Source organism: Mixophyes fleayi, chromosome 6 (assembly GCF_038048845.1).
Source record: "Mixophyes fleayi isolate aMixFle1 chromosome 6, aMixFle1.hap1, whole genome shotgun sequence".
Classification (NCBI taxonomy): domain Eukaryota; kingdom Metazoa; phylum Chordata; class Amphibia; order Anura; family Limnodynastidae; genus Mixophyes; species Mixophyes fleayi.
Window position 1 is genome coordinate 46,694,526 of NC_134407.1, and position 18,790 is coordinate 46,713,315.

Below are 18,790 nucleotides of genomic sequence, written 5' to 3' on the forward strand. Positions count from 1 at the left end.
TCTCACCGTTATTGAAGCTCTCTATTATCACCCCTCCTCATCTGTACTGACCAATGGGTTGCTTTCTTCCTCCTTCCCTTTGAGCAATGGCACTAGACAGGGCTGTCCTCTCTCGCCCAATATATGCCCTTTGTATAGAGCCCTATGCAGCCACAGTTTGCCGGAACCTGAATATTCTGGGGATCCGAATAGGACCTCGCCATTTTAAGCTGTCCCTATTCGCGGACAATGTTCTTTTAACAGTCTCCAATCCTATAATATCACTCCGCTACTTGCTCAAAAAATTGGCGTAATACAGCTCAGTGTCAAATTATAAAATGAACAACTCCAAAACAGAAGCCCTTGCCACCAAATCTCGGACACACACAAAGCAATTCTAGAAACTAAGTTCGTATTCCAATGGCGCCCAAAATTCCTATGATACTTAGGGATGCTCATCACCAAGGAGTATGGCACACTCTTTCAATCTAACTATATCCCCCTCTTAGACTCCATAAGACGGGACCTTGCCAAATGGAAACCCCTCGATATCTCATGGTTTCGCAGGATAAGCATTATTAAAATGAACGTTATCCCCAACGTTATCACATTCGGAGTTAGGAAACGATATACACATAATATATTTTTTCTCATATGTATTTTAATATTTACTGCAGCCTAAAGCTTCAGCAGGTCAGTTGAACATGATTTTAGCCTTATTCCACCAGAGTATGTCACTCACGTGTCAAATTAGAGTCATTAATTTAATTTTCCAAGTAATACATTCTTAATGAGCATGGTCTATGTCAATAAACACAAGGAAAAAAAATTACCCAATGAAAAGAAAAGAAAAAGCTACACATCCAGTAAAAGGGAACAGCAAGGTTTTCCTTTGCGTTCTGTTGACTTTGGCGGTCTCTGGATTTTCTCAATGAAAACAGACACTTGGCTTTATGTGCTGCATTAAAATTTTGAGCATGATGGAAAACATCCTGACACATTCATGAACAGCTTTCTTTTAATCAGGGGTCATGCAAATGGCCTTAAAATCACACACATGCTCTGGGCTTAATGATCTGAGCCTGCCAGCACATGTGTAAATCATGTCACATTTGCTTAGTACCAAGGTGAATTTAGCTGCTTAGCCAATCAGGAACTTGTGATACATCACTAGGTGATTATAACTCTGAGACGCTATACATAACGTTGTCTGCTTCACTCATCACACTTTTTTAATTCATAACGAGGTTAACACAAACAAAACAAAAATAATTAATGGACTAATACATCATATCAAAATGTTATTTTAATTCTTTTTTTTTTATTGGGTACAAGGTATCTGATTTACTTTGGACCAGGGATCAACCAGGCACTGTAAAAAAAAAAAAAAAAAGCAGTGTGATACAACTACCCCAATATAAATAATGCAGTGATAGACCAATATAGATATTTCATTTATTTTAAATTTTCTCAGAGAGGTGAGCTGAATAGATTTACGTACATACCAATATATCAACTTGAAGTGAAACCATCAACTACACACAGTGAATACAGCCATATTGTGAGCCGAGCAAACATTCAGCTGTTCAATTCACCAGGAATCAGTGACAACACTGGTAAACGAGGCACAAAGTGAGTTGATATACATGAGAATGCATCTTATTGACACAGCCCACTAAGTTGGACCTGGCAAACTATAGTATTCTGGGTGGGGTTTTTTCCATCTGATGCCTCTCTCTACAATTTCTTGTTATGAAGATTGGCTTCCTGTCACAAGCTCACCACCCAGCATCGATGCGGCAGCTCTGTCTCACATCTAGGAGCATTATAATGATTGACACGGCTAGCTGTTCAAAAAGCTGATCTACTCTCAAGAGACCAGTCAATATCTGTAAGCTGGCTGAGGTGGTCTATAAGTGCCAAGTGGGCAGAAATACCTCAATATTCAGTCCCCTCCCCAGCTCTTAGGTATGCAATACCTTAGTAATCGCCAATGCAGGGGGGCCCAAAAGCAAGGTAAGCATGCCCAGCAATTGCAAACTTGTTAACTTTTCTTTAACTTGATCCCATCACACAATTTTAATATAACTGTTCTGTGATAGGTCTCAAACATAGTTTCAAATATTTATGGATTTCCAGGGTCAATACCAGGACTTAAAAAATTTGTCCCTATGTTTTTATACCAATTTCTCAGTATTAAGCTCAGTGTTTTGGTATCCATTGTTTTCCTGTTTATGATGCAGCCTATAAAATAAGCTTGTTATAGATGTGTATTTAAAGTAGATGTCCTCCTTTGCCGTTTGCATTGTACTCATATTCAATTTGCAAAATGGGTGCCCAAATTTACCTTTAGATATATTTATATGTGGTTGTCTACAGAAGCTGTTTTCATGGGAATACATAGATTGAATAAAAATGCTCTAACCACCTAAATTTAGCTTAATTATTATGTAGATTGTACAAGGAGTCAGTAAGGCAGGGGAGCACGCAGGATTTTTAAGGGGGGTTCCCCCCCCAAAAAAGGAAAAAAAGCGAAAGCTGCTGCGCATGCGCGTTTTGGCAGCTCTGAACTATCCAGCAGCCGCGGCGCTGGATACAGTACCGCCGCGGACGCTTCTTTGACAGCGCCGCGGCTGCTGGATAGTACAGGGGCACTTCTTTAGCGGAGGGGAGGGGTTTCTGGAGATCCAGATACCCCCCCTGCGTGTGCCACTGTAGGGGGATTATGGGACATCAACAACAACATTGGCTCTATGCTTGCAACAATTAGCAGCAAGGGCAGGCTGGGGTGGTGGACAGGGGGAGCATCTGCCCCTGGCCGGGCTACCTTGGGCTAGGTCAGCTGCATTTTCGTTCCTTTAAAATGTTCCCGATAGGTTGCTGAGTCGAGTCTTGCACCACAGGCTAAAATTTGCCAGCCCACCCCCGATTAGCAGCACTTTTGCAAAAACTAGTTAAACAGGTTCAACTAAAAAAAAAAAAAATATATACATTCACTTCCTAATATTCACATTAGCCAAATCTATAAAAGGGAAAATATGTGCCATTAACAATTAAACATAAAAACAATACAAGCCATACACATACAGACACATTCTATTACTGTACAAGTTTTGCCAATGTATTTACTCTGCAACATTTACTCCTATTTTGAATGCTAAGAATCCCTTATTCATATTGTAGCAACTAGTATTCTTGTACATTTCATTTATCTGTTAAGGAATTGTATAATGATGCTGCTCAGCTTTCCTATTTGTTCCTGAGCCTAGATGGCACAAAAAGCCATTTAAGTGCTAAGGATGTTGTTCTTGCTCCCGAAGTATGTGTGTGTCAAAGGATTGTGGAGGGGGAGTTTATGTCTGCATTTGTATCAGCTAAAATCCTAGAAGGATGCAGAGAATACACATTTTTAAGGAGGACTTTGCTCATGATGTTGTGTTTTTTGGCTGACCCCATACATGGGAAAGGTTACATGCTCAGCTAAGGTCTTCTAGCTAAGGGCTGTGTACAGTACAGTGCAGCTCATGAACATACACACAGGCAAAAGGGGCACGTGAACTAGGATTTCTACTGTTTATAAAAGAAAATATATATCTAAAAACACAGGATGCTGATACAGTTGCCATAGTTACCTTAATATAAAGCACATACAAACAGTAACATTACAGAGACACTTCATGACCAATAATCATGAGTCGCTGGCTCCTACTGAATTACTGTGCAGAATTCTCATGAATATCATACTTGCATACTTTCCAAACCTCACTCAATGACTTTAATGATGCCATTCACATCAAGAGGGTAGGGCATGGTGAAGGATGATGCTAATCACACCCCTCCCCCTTTAGTGTTCTGCCAGGCAAGCACTTTTCTGGGAGAACTGCCTGCTTTGCTCTCTTGGGAGTCTGGCAGAAATTACTCTATTCCGAGAGAGTCCTGAACATTCCAGAAGGGTAGGCAACAATGAGGGCTATATTCAGCATACAAAATGACTGCTATAAATGTCTGTAGTTGACTGATGCTCTTTAAACATATACAAACGGTTGGAGAAGTGAAGTGAAAGCCTTCCAGTAGTGCCACTGTGTCAGATCTCTCTTGCTGGGGAGAAAGATGAGCAGCACAGAAGGCGAGTGGCCAAGGTAGTTGCCATATGCAAGTGTTAGAACCCTACTAAATACTGTAAATGGAGAAGGGACCCCCATCAAAGTACTAGTGTGGGAAGGGAGGGGGGGGGGGCGGTTAGTAAAATTCACATTTAAAAGTAGAAAACCCCTTTAGTTTATCTTGAGGAAGGGGTTGCATTTTCCTTTCCGAATATTAAAATGGTTAACTAACGGATTAATTTATAACACAATAAACAAATATTTAAAACCATTTATAAATATACCTGCACCTTAAAGGGTGAGGAAGCTGTTAGGGCCTTATGGATTACGTGCGAGTTAAAGGCTAATATCCTACCAGGAAATGGAGAATTACACATTTATAGCCAGGATTTTGCTATGATGCTGTACATTTCTGGCAGGCTACAAATGGAAAATGTCAAGATTTCAGCCAAGGTCTCCGCTTTTAAAATTGCATTATTAGATGACTATACAGCTGTTTTTTTTAAAGGTAAAGTAACATGTTTACAATCAAACAAAAACCAGGCCAAAAAAAAATACAAAAACCAAGGATTGAGAATACTAGTTTGTAATTAGTATTTTAGCGTTAGAAACCTCTTTAAAGATTGATTTTAATACAGCATCACTTCTGCTTGGAAAATCCTTAATTTCTCAGTCTACCCAAATAAAAATAACACAAATATGTAAATAAAGATTTGGTTTCTTTTTTGAGGAGGAGAAATGCCTTTCCATAATTCTTCCCTTAGTTGTTTCTATGTACTCAAGAGCAATTCCAGAATATTACCCTGAAATAAATTAGTCTTGTTCTTATAAGTACAGATATAACATAAGTGTAGTTTACACAGGCTCTGAGAATGTTAAAGGGGTATAAAAAAAAAAAAAGAGTGTGCTTTTTAATTAACATTTTTTTTATTGGCATTTAATTGCCAGCATGAATCTACCAGTAATCGCTACTAACACATCTCAGTACTGCATGTAGTACTCAGGAGGCCAGAAACTGAACAGAACAGTATCTGGCTACATCACTCGGTCCAGAGATTAGAGCTTGGGCCGTAGATGGCTTATCTATCTATCTATCTATCTATCTATCTATCTATCTATCTATCTATCTATCCACAGAGTGGCTCCATCAGATAGAACATTTTCCAGCATCATATTGTAAGCTATTGTATTACTAAACTAAATAATACACTTGACATAACTGAAATACTCAACTAAATGAGCCAGTATGTCATCTGTTGCAGCCCGATGAAAGCAAACATCTTTACATACAAAGCTGGAGATTTTTTTTTTAATCATATTGGCGCAGTATTGAGCCAACATGCTATGCTTTGTCATTTCAGCTTTTCAATCTCTATAAACCCCTGATAGCCTTTGTGTGGCTTGTGAGATTTTTTTTTTCTCGCGCTGGAAGAGGCAGGTTTAATACATGAATTCATACATAATAGCAAAAGCTGCAGCCATAGTAAGAATCTACAGCATATTTTAATTTTCCACTTAGTGCTCGTTCCACAACATAAAATGAAAGATGCAACTTTAAAAACAGTTGACTACTGTTTTATTTTATTTATATATTTGAAACCCTTGGTCTCTCTTGTGTAGGAGTGTATCACACGCAGTATCCAGCATCCAACCAGATTAAACATTTGTTTGTTTTTTAGTAAGAGTCACAAGAGACCGTATAGAAGACAGTCATTATAAGTCATCAGAAATTGTAAAACTCCTTTAAATACCACAGATACTCACAAATGTTGCAATTCTGGCAGTGCACTAAAGAATTTGTGATGAACAAGATATATTGTGATGCCTACTGCTCGACATTTTAAAGGTGTTCTTCGGGTCAGTACATGCCACATGCCTAATGCTTCTGAGGCACTAGGTTGACCACAACCACCCAAACCCCCCCCCCAAAAAAAAAAAACGTGTGCACCTGTGACAGGTCACTGTGACCCTACTGTTCAGAGCACCAGTGAGCAGGGCACACCTAACAGTCCCAGCAGTTGGGAGTCTAGTGATGTGCAAGACCTATTGATGTCTTGAACTCAGCACAGGGCTGCCTGGTAGCCATTACTAGAAAAATTGGTGTTTTATATCTTGACTCGTGAAAATAAAGATATACTTTTCAAAAAATTGTGTTGTGAAGTGTGTCCAGCTTTTACAATACAAATTTCATATTTATAAACCAAAAAGTATTATACCTTTATTAGAAACAATGAAAATATAACATGCTAGGCAGGATTTTCAATATGTGTTGGATAAAGGTGTGGCATGAAGAATACTGCAAATAATAGAAAATTGCACACACTTTTCCTGGTACCTAAAATAGCGACATAAGCTGAAAGCAGGAGATATAGAGACATACTGATCAGCTCTTATGCAATATTTATATTACATTACATATATTATTACAGATATGGAATTTATTATTAAGAATGAGTTGCACTTATACTTGGAGCATCATGCCACAAATATGAATTACACTTAAAGATGGCCCCTGTGTTTCCCCAGTGACCGTAGAAGGCACTTGGTAATCATTACTGCATTTACAAAATTCTCAAACACTTCTTTACTAATTTCTGAACTTATATATACAGGTAAAAGCATGGCTTAGAGCATCAAATTGGGTGACATATTTCTGGACAATTTATTGATCCCAGAATGCTGGGACCAGTAGTGCGCCCAATATTTGCATTGGATCTATTATTAGTTCAATATTAGTTCTAAGTCTGAACCAAAGCCCTGTCACTTCTACTTTGTTTTTGTTATTTTTCAGACTGGACTATATGGATATTACTCCTCAATACTGCTGGACTATTCTATCAAATGTTTATTTATTTATTTTTATTATCCTTTATTTATTAGGCGCCACAAGATTTCCGCAGCGCCGTCCAAATACAAAACAATATACAATACAGAACAATAAACAAATTATACCAAGACTTCGGAAACTCCAGGCATGGCTATTGTAGTGACGTTGGAGCAGAAGAGTGTGTATAGAGACAGGAGGGAAGAGGGCTGTGCTCATAAGAACTTATATCCTATGGGAGGGTAAATAGACATCAGGCACAGAAGGGAGTCAGTAAAGGGGATAGCACAAAAAGGTGAGAACAAAGGAGGAGAGGGGAGATAAGAGCGAGCGGAGGAGATCAAGTCAGGGTCAGGAGGATGGCTGATAGGCTTAAAGGAACAGGTGAGATTTAAGTGCCGTTTGAAGGAGCACAAGTTAGGGGATAAACGGATGGCGCGAGGGAGGTCGTGAAGAGGGGCAGGACGGGAGAAATCTTGGATTCTGAGGTGGGATGAGGGGATCAGAGTGGAGGAGAGGCGATGGTCATTGGCCGAACGTAAGGAGCGGGAGGGGGTGTGAATGGAGAGGAGGCTAGAGATATTGGGGGCAGTTGAGTGGGAGAGAGCTTTGTAAGTCATGGTGAGGAGTTTGAACATGATTCTGTAGGGGAAGGGGAGCCAGTGTAAGGCAAGGCGGAGGGGAGGCAGAAGAAGAGCGGCGTGAAAGGAAGATAAGTCTTGCAGCCGCGTTGAGTATAGAAGGGAGGGGGGCGAGGTAGGAGCAAGGGAGGCCGGTAAGGAGAAGGTTGCAGTAATCAAGACAGGAGATGATGGGTGCATGGATGATAGTTTTGGTAGCACCCTGGAGAGAAGAAGCGCTGAATACGGACAATGTTACACAGTTGGAAGTAACAGGATTGGACAAGGGATTGAATGTGTGTTGGGGGGGGGGCAAAAGAGAGGGAGGAGTCGAGGTTGACGTCCAGGCAGCAGAGTTGTGGGACAGAGGAGATGGTGGTGTTGTTAACAGTGATGGAGATATCTTGATGAGAGGAGAATCTAGAAGGAGGGAAGACAATGAGTTCAGTTTTAGAAATGTTAATTTTGAGAAAGCGTGAGGACATCCTGAAGGAGATGGCCGAGAGGCAGTCGGATACGCGAGAGAGGAGAGTGGAGGACAGAACATGAGAAGAGATGTAGAGTTCAATGTCATCAGCATAAAGGTGATACTGAAGACCGAAGGAAGAGATAAGAGCACCCCGGGAGGTAGTATAGAGCGAGAAGAGTAGAGGCCCGAGAACAGAGCCCTGAGGGACTTCTATAGGGAGGCGGGAGGGGGTGGAGGAAGAACCAGACGTGAATACGGAGAAGGAGCGGTTAGCGAGGTAATAGGTGAACCAAGCAAGGACAGAGTCAGAAAGGCAGAGAGAGAAGGGTTTGCAACTGGAGGGGGTGGTCCACTGTATCAAAGGACGCGTGGAGGTCCAGAAGGATGACTAGGGAGAAGTGACCCCTGGATTTAGCTGATAGAAGATCATTAGTGACTTTGGCCAGGACGGTTTCAGTGGAGTGGAGGGGGCGGGAACCGGATTGGACAGGGTCGAGTAGAGAATTATCTGGAGTGTCGGTTGCAGACAATCCGTTCAAGTAGATTAGAGGCATAGAGAGAAGTGAAATAGGGCGATAGTTAGCAAGTGATCGCAAACCTAATCTTGGGAACAAGATTGGGTTTTTTGAGGATGGGAGAGATAATGGCATGTTTAAATGTGGAGGGGACGATACCAGAGGAGAGGGACAGATTGAAGAGGTGTGCTAGATAGGAGAGGGCAGTGGGGGAGAGAGAGCGAAGGAGGTAAAAGGGGATGGGATCAAGATGACCGGTAGACAGGGGAGATGTAATAATAAGGGAGAGAACTTCTTCACCCGAAATAGAGTGGCAAAAGGACCAGAGTTGGTTGGTGCAGGAAGGTGGAGCGATGAGGGTGGCAGGAGAGGGATGGGAGGAGAGGATGTTGAGTCTGATGGCCTTAATTTTGGAGGAGAAAAAGGTGGCAAAGTCAGCAGCAGAGAGGGAGAGCGGACCAGAAGGAGTAGAGAGGGGGGGGTGGTAATTGAAGGTGGCAAAGAGGCAGCGGGAATTAGAGGACTGAGACGAAATGAGTGACTTAAAGAAGGATTGTTTAGCAAGGGAGGGGGCAGAACAGAATGAAGAGAGGATAAACTTAAAATGAAAGAAGCCTGCCAGGGAGCAAGATTTCCTCCAGAGGCGTTCAGCTGCGCGAGCGCACTTCTGAAGGAAACGGGTGAATTTTGAGTGCTAGGTTTGGGGAATTAAGCAACATCGGCGGACAGAAGATGCAGAGGCAACAGCATCCAGGACAGATGAGTCCACAGTAAGTGGACTCTAAGTAGAGCTGTTTATATAGGATTCTCCTTTCCCATCACCCATTTGTTTGACCTAGACATCTATATTCCTCCACATTTATTTCAAACCTCCTCATTTTATGACCAATACTTTTTATGTACCTTTACTAATTAAAGGGCACTTCAGTATTTTAGGCTGCGTGATACACTCCTACGTTACAGGAGCCTGATTTAGTCTCATCTTAGTTCAGATGCAGATAGCTAGGTGACTCTGGGTGTCCCTTGCTGAATGCAGGCTTGTGGCAGGAAAGCACTTCTTTGTATGACCTCCATTGTGTTGCAGTACAAGATATTTAAATTAGCTTCAAGTGGAGGAGGCCACTCATTAAATTACGTTCAGTAATCAGTATTTTAGGTGAAAAACACACACACATCAACATTATTGTAGTTTCAATAAATTACCTTTACTGTAACTAATACTTAATAGCAGGTAGGTGACCCTTTTAGAAAAAATACCCATATGGTCTTAGCTTCAAAAGAACAGTTCCATTTTTCTATACAACTGTAGAGATTTTATACTTATGCCAGTCATAGGAGACATGTTAGCATTACAATATGGTATACTAGACTCAGCTGTTAATTTATCCACTGCACTATACAACACTGTATACTCGACAAATCCAAACTATTATAATATACTCTGTCCAGAGATGTGCTTCATGACTGCCACCAAGTGGCTATTTAATGCCAATGTAAATATTGTAGCAATGGATGAAAACAATGTACTTTCACAATAGTTACAGCATGCAGAAAATAATAATCAATAATCAAAAAGCTATGTACAGTATGGCTGAGGAGAGACAAACAGTGGAGCATATAAAAGGAGAATAGAACATTGTGTGTATGTGTATATATGTATGTGTATATATATATATATATATATATATATATATATATATATATATATATATATATATACACACACACACACACACACACACAGTACTCGATGTAAATAGGTCCAGGGCACATTGCACTAAACCAGCACGCAGTATGGCAAACTATACTGAAATGTATTCAGTTTCTCCATTGTATCACTTAAAAATAAGAAAAGAAAAAAAGACTACATTTACACCTCATTACTGTACACACTACCAGACTATCACATTCAGCTCTTTAGTGTCCTCTGTAAGCTGCAAACACTCATTACACAATAACAGCACACACCTGCTTACCTACACCATTTAGTAGGGGAATAATCTTTTAAGCCAATGGCCAACAAGCTCCCACTGCAGCCCCCATGCCACCCATCACCTCCTGCCACCCACAATTCCATTCTGGAACATTTGTGTACCCACATCTAAACCCTGAAGATATGTAGACCTGTACACAGCCACAGTTAATGTTTAGAGTTTGAGCTTCATTTAAAAAAATAAAATAAATAGGCTATTCAGAGAGGCTGGGTTGATAAGTGGGTACAAGCTGGAGAAAATACAGAGCAGGTCAAATAGTGAAGCCAAGCTTTCCCATTCTCTACACCGGTCTCCCTAACAAATAAACTACCGCATTCCCATCATGTATGCTCATTGTCTAATCAGACATGTACACTATGTTTACCATGAGTGGGTAATATACTTTCAAACACATCCCATCTACAGAAGAAGAAAAGTTTAACCGAGATGTTATCCATATATAGAGAATAAAAGATAACACTGGCAACACACATGGTAAGGATACGAATTACACCGATGAAGCACATCATAAAAGATTATATGACGAGATGTAACTAAATAAAATGCATAAGTAAGTACTTGTAATGTTTCCAGCAGCATTTCTTCATGTACTAATGCAATAATGATGGGAGTGACAGTGTCCTGATCACCAGCTAAAAAATAGAATCACTGTGCAGTTGAATTGAGTTACATTTTTCTGTCATAGTTTCTTAAACAAGAACCCCTGAAAATGCAGCATTTTGTAAAATTCACAAATATATATGTACAAGTTCCTATATCTTAACTGAACTTAAGATGTTTGCTATTGCAATTTGTTTTGTGCAGCTGTGTGCAAGCTATTGTTTATCTGGTATCAAGGTTTTCAGATGCAGACAGGTTCCATGCAGTGTCTATCAGTAGGTTTACTGACAGGAAGTCACAATCTTACAGCATCTCCACTGCTGTATTAACTTGTAGACAACATAGGCACGCGCCTAGGGGAGCACAAAAATGATCATTTGTTAGCTCTGATTTGTATTACTACATGCTGGGGCTGGCTGGCAAATTTTAGCCCCGGGGTGAACAAAAGTCGGCTCAGAAGCTTATTAGGAACATTTTGAAGGGGAAAAAAATTACAGGTAGCTCGGAGACCCAGGTAGCCTGCTAGGAGCCCGGTCCGGATGACCCCCAACCTAGTCAGCCCCTGACTAAATGGCTTTTAACAATCACCTGAAAAAATAATGGAGATTGAGATCTTAGATAGAGGGGCATGGGTTTGTGGAATGGACAGTCACTAATTTAAACAAAATTTACTTAAATGCTTGGGGAAGTTAACTCCAAATATGACCCGAACGTTCTAATTTTTAACCCACTCCAGAGACTCTATATTATATTTATGAATGTCCTTGTATGTAACAACTAGCAATCGTTCTTTAACAGAAAAGAACCTTTCTAAAGTTAAACGATGGGGACTTGCCTATGCTCACTTTAACATAGAAAGCTGCACAACAAGATGTACTTGTAATGGAGTGTACATAGTTGCATTTAGCTTGACAGGCAATATGCAGATATAATACATAACAGATATAAACAATATGTGAATGTTTTGGATGCAATATTCACCATCATCATCCAATAGAAGTATTAAGTCTATTTTATTAAGCACGCACAGCAAGCATTGTCAGTGCATTTTGTTCTAGACCTGCTTAGTCTGTGACTTTACAAACACATTTAAAAGAAGAAAAATGCAAGTATACACTATAAATACTATTTGTACTTTCTGACAACAGTGATTTTAGATGATTGGGGGATATAAAAACAAAACAAAAAACACAACAACAATAAAGTTCATTCTTTGTACAATTATATATTATTCTATTTTTTACTCACAAATGTTTAGGATATTTTGCTGAAAGATTGATACATCTTTATTATAACCCTAAAGAAGGGTTCCCACAAGTTTGTTTTGTCGCCCAGCCAAGTTATAGTGCCCATACACGCTATGGCATCGCAGCCAATATCTGGCAATTGAGGAATGCATGGGCGAAACGGAGATAATTATTATTCATTACGATGGTAAAAAATGACTGCTTAGAAGCCTATATACCGCCAACAGGCGGCATTTTTGCCAAAAATAATCCGGCTGCCCGATCCAAGGGTGCCGAATCACATCCGATTTCACCACATACACGCGTGGCTAAATTGAACAATAATCTCTTGACCTGGTGATTGAGTGACGTGATTTGTCCCTGTGTCCCTAGCTTTAGATACACTTTAACAATTAAAATAATTGCACGATTTGCAAAATTTGTCCAAGAATTAAATGCATTTCAAACCTCAGAAGCCCCTCTCCCCCATCATAAAACAGAAAACAAAAATATAACCATTTAGATTTACAGCTTATACAGATGAGAATTAAAAAACAGACAAAACCTTGTACTTTGTTCTAGCGTTTAAAAGAAAATTCAAAGTATATTTTCAAAGCATCATAGTTTAATATATATTTTATAAGTGCTCCCATACAACTCTATTACTGTATTGTACCAAGCATAAATGATCACGTTAATATGGACACAAAACTAAGGCTTAATGAAAGTGTGTCTGTAGGTGTCCATTTGCTTATTATTTTTGAAGCCCAGGTGACAGAGAGCATTTACTAGGCTTTGTTGATATGCATTGAGTGCTTGATTTTAACACCCATGTATATAAGGCCAAATACAAAACAAATCTGACTTACATTTTCCAATATGGCCTTGCAGCTGTAGAATCTGTGGCACAGGCATAGTGAGAACCACAACATCAAAGGCTTCAGGGGACCCGGACTTCCTGCACACTTCCCATCTGCCATCTCGAAGGTTTATCTGGGTGACGTGTCGCTCATAAAAGACATCAGCACCTGCTTAGAGTAGAAGGGTCAGTTAACATTTACTTAAAATATACAAAAATGCACTCGCCATTTTCACACAGAGGAGGCATTCAAATCTTATGATAGTGCATCCTATCAGCCCCTGACATTACTGAAGCACTTCATGATGGTGCCGAGCAAATAGGTTCCATTCTCAATATCAGTTCTGACCAAAAAATAGGTCACCTCTACTGTGTAACGTTAAGCTAGAACCATTGACTTCCATTGACCTTGTGACTGAATTGCAGAGATTATGAATGCAATCGTTTGCATTTATTTTGTTTGTTTAATCTGTCTTTATTGAGGATTGAATGTACAGATATTTTGTTAACAAAACAATCAATGTATACAAAAACATTCCTAAAATGTTCTACTATGAAAACAAGACAAGGGGATGTGGAGGGGGAGGGCATCCACATGACTTTCCTTAGCTGAGAAGCAATGCTTAGAGTTGCAATCGAACAAGGAAGTAGTGCTAAGTTCTGCATAAACTGTTATTGTTTAAATTGGTAGTGCCACCTAGTGGCGTACTGCCCATCACCGGGAAAGAGGGGGCAGTTCAGTATCGCACACACCGGGGGCGGGGTATTTTTGAGACATTAACTTGTTATGTTCTATGTGGTTGGCTTCCTTCCTTTGTGTGCATTTTCATAGAGCATGCACTGTTTTTCTAAAATACATAGGGCTCGATTCATGTTCAGACAGATGTCCATTTGCAAAGCATATTTTGCGTGAAATAGCTCTGCGCATGCCCAGAAATGAAACTTATGTCGATGAATGCAATTGTATTTAATTCATGTCTGAACGCAACTGACATTCACAACTTCCTATGACTTGAGAGGCGGAACGGGGAGGGAAGTGGCGGACTAACGTAAGCCCTGTACAATAAGGAGATTCCGATGCAGATACGATCAATTGAAGTCCTGGGTTTCTCGTAAGTACGCCTGTTTTCAGTCGTATCATTTTACTAGCTACAAGGCAGGTGCAAGTGCCGACTGATAGTGATGACCGATACGGCAGTCCTTGATTTAAAATTTAAACATACTATATGCGTGCCATTAGCTAGCCCAGGACATCTGTATACAAGACTGTAAAAACACACTATGTACAGTACACATTAAAAGCATCTTTGTGTAATTAATGTAAAGATATTTGAAATGTAATATTTATATATAACAGTTGCAATTTAATTTCTTGATCAATATTTTTTTAAGCATTAAGATGTGACCTTTTATTGTACATGTGAATATCCTGAAGTCTATTCTGTGTGTGTATGTACAACAAGTACTGTGTAGGTACTGACAGCCACATTCAAATGGTAACGTGTCTTTAGATACGCTATGTACAAATTCTGTGCTCTTTTTTCAAGCATGGAACAAACACAGAGCTAAATCCCTAGCACTCTTTTTTCTAGCGTAATTTATGTGGAAGTTGCGTTTGGACTTGATGCAGGCCCATAGTGCACAAGGCACATGGAAGAGTTCTCTTCTACATCAGTGTGAGTGATGTGGCATGGAGAGTCTGATTCGGCAACAGAACAAGTACTATAATCTTACAGAGCTCGGAACATATAAGTATATGAGCCAAATCAAATTCGGATGCATCATAAGATGATGAGATAAGAACAAGTAGATCGAAAGAATAGGAGAGAAGGAGGGAGAGATAAACAAGGAAAAAGATACAAGAGAGAGACAGTATATCCTAGAAGTACCAGAGTAATGCAAAGACTAATTACTTGTTAGATAGCTTCAATTGAGAAGTTAAGAGTGAATCGAAATTGAGGGCGCAGGAGGGCACTAATGTGAATATTACATGTCAACACATAAGGAAATCAGTGCATCTGTAATCAGCAGGATCAACTAGCTGTGTTCTACAAGCAGAATTAGGGGAAACCAAAATCAGTTACTCCAAAGCTGCAGTGCAGGAGAAGTGAAAGTTAGTGTACATTACCTCTAGAGACAAAGGAAACCCGTCATCACCTAAAGAGTCTGACACTGGCTAGGATGTAAAAGTAATCTGTCCTGCAATGGTGTAATGTACAGAAGTGATTTATGTTCCAGTATGTCCTGAACTGTGTGTACAGAGACTGAAGATAAAATCTATAATTTATTCATGCAAAGAAGATGATATGGTGCCCATCCTTTTTATCAGTTGTGCCAGCGAATCACTACTTCCCTGACTGATACTTAACCCATGGGATCCTGAGGTGGAAGGCACTGAGCAACTAGGCGGCTGACACTACCACAATATACCAACACAAGTGACATTAAAAAGTTATTTTTCTCAAACCAGAAATAAAATAATAATAATAATAATAATAATAATAACAACAATAGTAATAATTATTTCAGAGTGCCAAGGCTCACCGCTGCTAAAACAATACCAGAAAGTCAAGGAGTAACTACAGCACACAATTGGCAGTGAATGTTGTTAAAGACTGTAATATTAGTAAGCATTCCAAGTAGAAAAGGGATACTTTTCAAAGGGTAATGGAGAAAATTAGCATTGCTGACTCATTTCATTTGGCATATGCTATTTTTGCACGTTAAAATGTAACATGGACATTATTTTTTTTCCATTAAAGTGAATGGTAAAACATATTAAACTGCATATAATTGTATGCAAACAACTGAAGAAAGGGAACTTGGATTGTGTATTGAAGAAAAATAAAAGACAAGTTCTGTAACAACAAAATAAATCTGGGGATCAAGGTGTCCTCTGTGGCTTAATCTAAAACAGAATGTTAAACAATGTCCAATTAGATTACAATTAGAGGTTAAAACAGGACCGCCATAGCAAAGCATCACTAGGATCATTATTCTCTCTACTAAATATTGTACAGGTCTTTTAATATTATTACCATGACATGGTAGCAATGGTTAATGCAATTTAGCCAGTGTGCCAAAGAAAGTGGAGATGATAGCTACACAATCTCCCAGTATGGTACTTTATAGATTATATCAAATTTGGCAAGGAAACATCTGTTAATTTTTATTGTTCTATCTATAGTTCGTTATATAGAAGATAACAACCATATAGCTGTGTGATTGAATATTTTAGAATGCACTAATACCAGACTGGTTGAGGTAGTATTTGACGATTGAAGAGACTCCTCGAGGTGTAACCAGGTTATAAGACCCATCTTTCATCACCATCCCTTCTACTGCAACACTTAACGGTTTACAGATGCCGTTTGCCACCAGCTCATCATGAAACCTGGGCGTGAGAAAAACAACAAGTTGGAGATTATAACACCACCATCTTTTGGCCTCGGGAGACTATGCAGTGCAAAATATTTAACTGTTGACCGAAGCTTGGAAAGTACAGCAAACTAAACCAATAATTGTATATAATCCAGAAAAAGTCCAAGCACGTGAACAATAAAAGTAGGAAAAAGGGCTACTATAGCTTGCAGAAATACATTTTGCTATTTTATGCTCAATCTGCAGCCTGGTCTGAATGGTCACTATGCATTAAACGATGAGTAGTCTCTCTGCAGCTGGCCATTATGATAGCAGGGACAATACCTGCAGCCACAAGTGCTTCTAATATTTAGGGACCTTTGCTACCATGGAAACCAATGGGAACATTGCAGACTAAAGATCTAAATTTTACATTTAAAACATAAAGAACAACCACTAAAGTCAAAACAAATGAGTAAATAAAAGAGTAAATATGTATTTGTTTATAATGAAGAGTGATGTCACAGCTTTTATTTATGTCTGTGTTAACCTTGTAATTTCAACAATAAATTAATTCCTTTTCATAATGAAACAAAATGAAATTGCTCACGTTTTGTGCATTAGAGCATATTCCGGAGTGACTGTGATGTACTGGGCTCCCAGGTCAACTGTGCAATTTGGATCGGAGGGAGATCGGCTTGTAGACATGCGCCCACCTAAATGGTCAGTAGAGTCATTATTTAATGTAGCATGCATAACAAAAACAAACATTTTCTTATGTACAAGAGGCAAAATGAACTCAATGTGCTGCCTGGGAAGTTGCACGGGGTCAAAGCTTCATTTTAATCATTTTGTTTACATTGATAATTGCACAGAGAGGCTCCGTGCTCCCTATTTCTGAAAAACACTGACCTGGATGAGTAAATAAAGTGTTCTCAGCTCAGTAGGCGTACAGCACATACCCAGCCATTTAAGAGACCATATTACCAATCAGCAGCACTGAGATTATAAAACAGATGTAAGAAAGGTTACATTATCTAGTGTAATCAGTCATTGTCATCTGTATGACATAGACATTAGCTTTTAATATTTGTGTTTTAAGTTTGTGTTTGTAGGTTCTCTTTTAGTTCCCTAAGTTAATAAGTTAAATAACTTTTTTCCAGCTATAGTTACACCTTTTGCCTTACGACATTCAACTAACGAAGAAAAGGCAACAGTTCTGAAAATTAATCAAATATGAAAAACTAGAATAATAGGTTTGAAAAAGTGATCAGTCCTCAGATATAATATTTTGTAGAGCCACCTTTTGCTGTAATTACAGCCTTCAGTCTGTTTGGGCATGTCTCTACCAGCTTTGTGCAAATTGGGGAATATTTGCCAATTCTCCCTTCCAGAATTGTTCAAGGTCAGTTAAATTTCGTGGTGAGCAGCGTTGGATTGCTCTCTTCAAGTCCATCCAAACATTTTGCATTTTCTATAGTTCAGGGCTCTGACTTGGCCAGTCAAAGACATTAACTTTCCCATCCTTAGGAAATGGCGTTGTTTTCTAAGCCATATATGAAGGGTCATTGTTGTGCTGGAAGGTGAACCACCTGTCCACCTTCAGCTGTCTAGCAGAGGGTCACCAGGTGATCCTCAAGAATTTGGGTGTACTTGGCAGAATCCATCTTCCCTTCCATCCTGAGAAATCGCCCAGTGCCTGCTGAAGAGAAACACCCCAACAACGTAATGTTACCACCACCATAATCCAGAGTAGGTATGTTGTGTTTTGGGTGTTGTGCTGTGTTTGGTTTGCGCTATATATGGCACATAGACATCAGTTCAAAAAGTTCTATCTTGGTCTCATCTGACCATACAACCTTTTGCCATATGGCATCAGAATGCTCCAAGTGTTTTTTTGCAAAGCACAAACTAGACTGAGTGTGGCACTTTATCAGAAGAGGCTTCTTTCTTGCCACCCTACCATACAGGACAGCTTTGTGTAAAACCTGTAAGATTTGTCATATGCCCAGACCGATCTCAGTCATAAAAACTTTTAAATCCTTCAAAGTTTCCATTGGCCTCTTGAGAGTTTCCCTGATCAATTTATTCCTGGCTTTGTCACTCAGTTTGGAGAGACGGCCTGATCTAGGCAAGGTGATTGTGGTTCCATATGCTTTCCACTTCTTAATAATGCCTCTCAGAGGGAGAGTAAAAGCCTTTGAAATCTTCTTGTATCCTTCTCCTAGCTTGTGCCTTTCC

At 39.5% G+C, this 18,790-nt stretch overlaps 1 protein-coding gene across 2 annotated transcripts in view; it reads right to left on the reverse strand.

Moving 5' to 3' along the window:
- The window catches only part of RNLS (renalase, FAD dependent amine oxidase), a 107,925-nt gene that overhangs the window by 77,573 nt on the left and 11,562 nt on the right, over positions 1-18,790 (reverse strand). Inside the window, exons 2-4 of one of the 2 annotated variants that reach the window (XM_075216396.1) lie at positions 17,160-17,265; positions 16,441-16,583; positions 13,200-13,361 (exon numbers count right to left, since the gene is read on the reverse strand). In XM_075216396.1, the coding sequence (XP_075072497.1) occupies positions 13,200-13,361; positions 16,441-16,583; positions 17,160-17,265 (411 nt within the window). The remainder of the gene's footprint in view (positions 1-13,199; positions 13,362-16,440; positions 16,584-17,159; positions 17,266-18,790) is intronic. The other variant, XM_075216397.1, reaches the window with a different exon arrangement.